Below are 7,508 nucleotides of genomic sequence, written 5' to 3' on the forward strand. Positions count from 1 at the left end.
GAGCACATGCAGAACTTGCGTCTATGTGTGCTCAGCAGAGATATGATAGTCCCTCTGGGCTGACACAGGGTTGAATCACCAGTCAGACAAGAGCATAGTAATGGTTTGGACATTGATTCTGGTAAAGGAGCAGCTTTATAACTCAACCTCCACCTCCTCATACCCAACAATTACCCCATGTTGTTGTCTCTCTCTTTTACTCTCCAACCTCAGCATTTAAATTAGGCACTCTCGGAAAACTTTGTGAAAACAAAGTGCAGAATACATGGGGAACAAAGAAAAGCATTATTAATATCCAGATTTAGGTCGAAAGGCCTAAAAATGATAAAGTAAACTACTCGAGAAGTCTGTCTAGAAAAGTCAACATTGTGTTTCTTGCTTCATTTGATCTTCCATAGGGAACAAATTACATTCATTATGTCTTCTTGTTTACAAAATGGTTTTGAAATGTTTTTTTTTTCTCTTTCAAAAGAACCTTAAAAAACACAAATTCTCCCTTGTCTCAGTTTTTGGGGGTTAGAGTAACAGCAAAGATTTAATGTGAAAAAATTATGTAACTATTTTGGCCAATAAAAAAAATTAAAAAATCTGGATCAGGAACAAGAGATTGACAAATGGCACTGACTGTGGTCATCATGGGCCATAGCAATGTTCAAATAAGTTTGATAAAGGAAACCAAGGCGGTGGAACACTGGGAAATGTTTACTGGGAAATTGGTCAGACAACACACATATCTTACATCTTAACAAGCATCAGCTATAAAAGACACTGAACGGCCTGAGTATTTTAAGTATTGATCATCCAATTATGTTAAGATACGACGTGTGTGTTATCACTTGTTAGACAGACGTTGAATTGAATACAGAAAGTAAAAGTAATTAAAGTGCCTACATTCTTGTAAAAGATACGCAAAAGCCTTATGTGACTTTAGGAGCCTTCTGAACAACTTGTGAAATGCTATTTTGTTACAGGTAATGTTAACTTGTCAATCATCATCATTTGTGAAATCCTAGTTGGAGCAATTTTCCAGAGCATCTCTCTTGAAAGTCATTGAAGGTCAAAGGTCTGAAGGCAGTGACTGGAACAGCAATGGGCGACAAAGCTCACTGTTGTCCTAAAACAAAACAAACACACAGTTTCCCTCTTGAAATGAAAAGTGAGCTGAAAGTATCTGTTACATACGAAAAGCAAACAAACCTGCGATGCACCCCTGCCAGCGCCGTGTTTCTGAGGGGAAACAGTTTTGGGTAGATGATGGTGAACATGGCTTGGCTGCAGCGGTGACAGTGGCCCAGAGGAAACTGCAGCAGGTCCAGAAGGCTTTTGGGCAATGTGATGTTAGGCAGAAGGTGCAGATCTACAAACAATGGCATCAGTGAAGATCCAATCTGGTACAAATGAAAAAAGAGACGCGTCCTGTGACTCACCTGCTAGCCTTTGGTAGAATACACGGTGCAGAGTCCTGAAGGCAAGCTCCTCCAAGGGAACCACGCGGTCTGTCCGTGAACCTACTACCTTTACTTCAGCTGGCAGTGCCACCAGAGCTTCATTTTCACATTCTTCCTGCACTCGTGAAGAAATTCCACACCTGAGGTATATATGCACTATGTCAGACTTTAAAAATGAGCCTCAGAAAATATGCGTTCAGTGCGATGTGCATTACCCGCTACAACCGATGACCTTATTGTAAAGGTAAGAGGGAAGGCCTTTTAGATCAGAATTGTGGTCAACAAAAACAAACTGTAGTTCCCGTGACCTGCCTAAATCTGAAATGAACAAACATCACATCAATAACAAAAGAATGAAGGGAAATGTTGTTATCAAGGAAACCAATTCGGACACAACTTGGGAAAAAAAATGTATAATTTCATCCAAAACTGCAGCTGAATTTGTTTTAGACCAGAATTTTTGCATTTTGGACATACGTATGCAGAAAAAGGTTGAGTCGCAGTTATTATTTTCCAAGAAGTTCAGATTTAATGCCTGTTTGAATCTAATGTAATGTTTTTTTAATGATATTGAAGGCCTTCATTTTGACAGAATTCATTTAATGACTTTTAAGTCCCCGTGGAAAGCCAGTACATTATACTAGATATACATTCGAGAGCTTGTGACATGGGAGTTGAAGGAGTTATTCCACAGCTTTCTTGTTTTTTTATGGCAAAGTTAAAGGGATATTTCAGGAATTTTGACATAGTGCCTCATTTCCTAGTTATCCAGAGTGTTGTTGATTCCTGGAGATTTTTTTATTTTTCTTAATTCATGCAATCCGTATATTTGAAGAGTTTAGTGATGCTAGGCTAGAGCTAGGCTAGCGCATGTCTATGGTACCAGTAGCCTGCATTAAAAACAGCCAAGCACAGTGCACCTGAGGCAAATCAATTATAACACCAGACTACCGGTATAAATGTCTGTGTTGACTGAATAATTTTTTAAATATAACCATTTTGCATTTGAAAGAACTTATATTTGAGCAGTATCAGCTTTCTGGTTGTAAGCTACGCAGTGACGGAGTGATCTGCTACGTTACCAGATCTACAGTAGTTTGTTAACCCGCGGTCGCATTACTACACGTGGAATTCACAAAGAAGCTTTCTACAAATCAGATATGGCAACGTTTGGAGGACTACCCCATGATTTTGAAGAGGCTTTTAATGCAGGCTACTAGTTAGCATAGACATGCACTAGCCTAGCACTAGCCTAACACCACTAAACCTTTCCAAAACTGCATTAATTAAAAAATATATATATCTCCAGAAATCAACAACACTCTGGATAGCTAACTCTGGAAATGAGGCCCATGTCAAAAATCCTGAAATATCCCTTTAAATGGACAATGCTAGCTGCTCACAACAAAACTTTGGTTCAGTTTACATTGAATTGAACAACTGACTCACTGTTGACCGTAAGACTTGTATAGAGAGTGACCACAATACAACAGAGAAAAAGCACTACATTACACAAACCTAAAGGAAGAAAGCGGAGTCGGTTGGCAGCCATGGACAGCTGGTTGAGGCGATGGAGCCAGCACAGCTGCCGGGGAACATGTCTGAGGTGGTTGTGGTCTGCTGTGATGTTCTGAAGTGACAGGCAATAGTGCAGCCTGTCTGGAAGAGAGATGAGCTGGTTCATGGAAACATCCAGAGTCTCTAGTTCATGTAGGTCTCCAATCTCTGGAAAAGAGTAAATGTCATGGAAGCTTTCTGCATCACAAAGGCACATTTTACCAGGATGGAATATTATCAGACCTCTTGAATACAAATTAAAACAATTTTACCTGGAGGAAGGCTTTTTAGCTGGTTATTGGAAAGTCGCAGATGCCTTAAAGATCTCAGTCGACCAATTTCTGGGCAAAGCAGCTGAAGAGCATTGTTGCTCAAATCCAGTGACTGCAGTCTTGCTAAGTTTCCAATTGCTTAGGGAAAAAAAACATAAACAGGTTTACACAATTCAGAGAGTGGTGACAAATGATGAGAATGTGTTTTTGAGATGTGTAAACTAGGGCTGCACAATATGAGGAAAATATTGCAAAATAAAGACCAAAACAAATCTAAAATGGAGGTAAATAAATTTGGACAATCATGGCTAAAACTGAAAGTAGCCTATTTATTTTTTGAGGTTATTTCCCCCCCCAAAAAAGGTAAATCTCGGTCAGATATAAGACCTCAGTGCTTGTGACATAGACAGTGGCTTCTTGCAATATGACTATTGGCCTCACCTCACATTGTGACATTAAAAGAAATGTATTGTTCAGCCTTAGTGACCTCTAAACCTTTGAATGCATGTGTATTTATACTAGGGCTGCACAATATTGCAGAAAACATAGTATCGTGATATTTGGTGATGCAATATCCATATCGCAAGCAGCTGCAATATATCGCAACATCACAAAAGCCTTCATCTGACTGAGATCGACACATTTTTTTGCAAACTCCAAAAACAATCATACAGGTGAAACTCAGAAAATTAGTTGTTAAATATCGTTAAAAAGTGCAGTCATTTCTGTTACTCAACTTAATCTGTGAAACAAATACATGATAGACTCATCACATGCAAAGTGAGATAAGTATAGCCTTTATCTCAGCTTGTAAAAACCCCAAATACATTTTTTGTATTTATTGGTTTTTTTGGTCAGGACAGTGCATGTTAATGAACATACATGGGGCTCATGCATGTAAACACGCCACACCGGCTTGTAGCCTTGGACTAATTTCCATCCGTCATCCCCCATGCACACTCTCAAACACACTCTCATTCATCCTGGCCTATTGTACATGTTTTTAGTGGTAGGGGAAACCGGAGAAACCGGAGTAACCGGAGGAAACCTGCGCAGACACAGGGAGAACATGCAAACTCCACACAGCAAGGCCCCGAGCGAGCGCTAACCGCCGTACTACCGCGCCGCACTAAAAAATTTCATACAATTATAATATTTCAAAAATTATAACAAATAAAGGCTTGGCATATGTCTATACGATATTCTATTTTTCGGAGTTTCACTTGTATATGTGCAAAAGTTCAGGTTTAGTTAAACATTTACTAACTTAGTTCAATTCAATTCAATTCAATCGTTTTTTAACCTCTTAACCCCCACCTGAACAGAGCACATTTTCTCGAGTTTGGCTTAACCCAAATCTAAAGGCTTCTTGAACAAAGCTTCTTGAACAAAACAGCGACGAAAACAAGGATAAAATACAACAACAAAAAGTGACAAAAACGCAATTAACAAGTGAAAAATGAAAAAAAAAAAGTGACAAGAACATGACAAAGATGTGACAAAACCGTGGCGACAATGCCACAAAAAAGTCATCATCAGTGGTCTCAGCTTTCAAATGAGGTTCTACACTGGCCTAGAGGCTGTAACCTCCAGTCGAGAAGCCTTAATATTTGGGTAAAACTGAACTGGAGTAAATGTGCTCGGTCCAGGTTCACTCTTCTTTTGACACAATTTGCAAAAAAACTAGTTACTTGTGATTTGTGTTTAATTAGAATGGAACATACTTGTTTAAATGATTTAGTTAAATATCTCAAAAATATCGTTGTGGCGATATTGCACAGCCGAATCGTATATCGCAAGTTACTTCAATAGAGTTCGGGAATGTGATGTCATATCGCTAAGCATTATGGGATTAGCAGCAATTGTAAACTAATGGCGATTTTAAAAGTTAAAATACCGGAGTTATTGTTCACATTAAACACTTGGACACCACAGTGAGTTAGATGTATTTACCAGCAGTAACTCAGTAGTTAATAGAGTTGTTCCATGGCTTTTTTCTCCACTTTTTATATTGTTTTTAGCTAACGTTAGTCTATGGAAATGTATGCTAACAGCTGCAAAGATGGCGGATCTCCATGGTAACTGTGGAATTTCAGCCCTAGTTTCTACTTACCTTCGGGAACAATCACTATATTATTAGAATGCAAATACCTTACAAAAACAAAGCATAGAACAAATTAGACATCTATAACTTCTTGTTTTGGCCTCTGTAAAGTAGAACAATATACTTACAGTTCAATAAGATTTGGAAGTTTCTGTGCAAGATTATCAGGCTGAGAACAGAATAAGATTGTGTGGGTTAAACATTGCCCTTGTACACCAGTAGTAAACTATGTCAATAATATGAGAGCAGGCATAGCTACTCACCAGTGTAGTCAGCGAATTCCTCTTCATATATAATCTCTCAAGAAACTGGAGGCCTTCATCTTTGAGTAACTCCACTGGGAAATTGTTTAGATTTTTGTAATTCAGAAAAAGGTTTTTGTGTCTTTCTTGCTTTGCCATGAATATGGTTTCGTGGAGTTCGGTTGCCATCTTCTGAAGTAACCGTAACCAGCCCACTTTAACGGAAGAAGTCTAAAAGTGTGATCCTTTTTATAAATGCATCACTGCTTTTTGAGAGAGAGACACACAATAGTCTCTACTAGGCAAACAAACGCGACAAGTTCACGTTAACAGAGCTGTGGCTGATTCTCTACCTTGAAAACCACATAAAGCTACACACAAATCGTTTCCTTTCTCTTTTTTGAGCGCCCAGAGGAATCCGTTTCCGAAATATGCAAAGCAAAAAGGCTGATGTTAGCTGCAGCCACCTTATACTGTCAATGGCTGCAGCCCACAGTGCTCACAGTAAACAATCACTGACGTCACAATTACGTCCTGGTTAAAGGGCGTAAGGCGCAAACTCAACACTGCCATCGTGTGTCCGAAATTGGAACTACTGGAGAAGATTTACTTTATGTAAACGAACTGCAACTAACAAGCAGTGGTGGAAAGTAACAAGGTAAAAAGTAGAAGTAGACGTAAAAAGTACAAATTATAGGTTATTTTTCTTTTAATACTTTTTACTTTTACTTCACTACATTTTAGAGCCTGTATCTGTACTTTCTACTCCACTACATTTTTAAATTGGATTAAAAGTAAAAGTATTTATTTTCAAAGTGACCTGTCTACGATGAACTGGTTTAGTCCCAGTTTAGACTTGGTTTAGATCCTTGTTTAGATCTGGTTTAGACATATAGTTTAGTCCGGGTCTGTTTTTGCCCCAAGTTAGGGGTTTACTTGTTTAGACCTGGTTTGATTCAAATGATTTAAAAAAAAATCCTGCACATTTAACTCTTAAACACTTTTACTTTTTACTTATGAAGTACTTTTCACAATGCATTCTTTCATACTTTTACTTCAGTACATTTTTTTATCAGATACCTTTACTTCAGTACATTTTTGGTCCTTTCTGTAGTTTTAAGTAAGAATACTTCTTCCACCACTGTCAACAAGTCAGCAGAACTCTGGCCTCACTGCTGAAATAATACTTCAAATGACCAGTGTTGGGTAGTAACCGAATTCTTGTATTCAGAATATGTATTTCTAATACTCATTTTAAAGCAACACCGCGTAGAATTTTACCCAATTAATAACATTTAAATACAAGCATTTATTTTATGACAGATATTCATCATTGAAAAATACCTCATAAAACAAATATGTGCTTTTGCTGTGAGCAGCTCACCTCTTCTAAGACATGACTGTACTTATGTCTCTTCATGGAGATGTCGAATTATGTCAGTAGAATTTGAGATTAAAATAGGTTCTCCTGTCTTTGATTACCTCCTCCAGTAATAGCATTTCCTGTGTTGAGCTGGTCATTAGGGGCATGTTTTCTAGCCTACTGCTGGCACCAATTTAGCCTAGTCCAAAATGTTACGCAGTGTGCCTTTAAGTAACTGTATTCTGGTAAAATTACTCTTTCATTTGAGGGTATTTGGAATACAGTTACTTTCCAAATGTCCCATCGAATACAGTGAAGTATTACATTTCAGTTTCATATTCATAACAAAAAGAGAAAGTCAAAAGAGCCGGGGGAAAAGTTTAGCTCTACATCATTCTGGGCTGTGTGCATCCTAATTAGTGGCAAATAAATTCATAACAGGCAGTGTCACGTAATGTGAAAGTATTCTAAGTATTCAGAATCCAGTACTCTGATTGGACAAAATAACAGAATACGTTACAA

At 38.1% G+C, this 7,508-nt stretch overlaps 1 protein-coding gene across 1 annotated transcript; it reads right to left on the bottom strand.

The window, feature by feature from the left end:
* Window positions 1–773: 773 nt before the first annotated feature.
* On the bottom strand, window positions 774–5,991 carry lrrc28 (leucine rich repeat containing 28). Its single transcript, XM_079554742.1, has 9 exons — window positions 5,645–5,991; window positions 5,510–5,550; window positions 5,391–5,428; window positions 3,278–3,415; window positions 2,967–3,173; window positions 1,664–1,766; window positions 1,428–1,588; window positions 1,198–1,357; window positions 774–1,114 (listed from the first exon to the last, which is right to left on the bottom strand). Exons 1-9 carry the CDS (start codon window positions 5,810–5,812, stop codon window positions 1,048–1,050), a joined length of 1,083 nt encoding a protein of 360 aa, XP_079410868.1. The 5' UTR covers window positions 5,813–5,991; the 3' UTR covers window positions 774–1,047.
* Between the last annotated feature and the right edge of the window lie 1,517 nt (window positions 5,992–7,508).

Source organism: Gobius niger, assembly GCF_951799975.1.
Source record: "Gobius niger genome assembly, chromosome: 4".
NCBI lineage: Eukaryota > Metazoa > Chordata > Actinopteri > Gobiiformes > Gobiidae > Gobius > Gobius niger.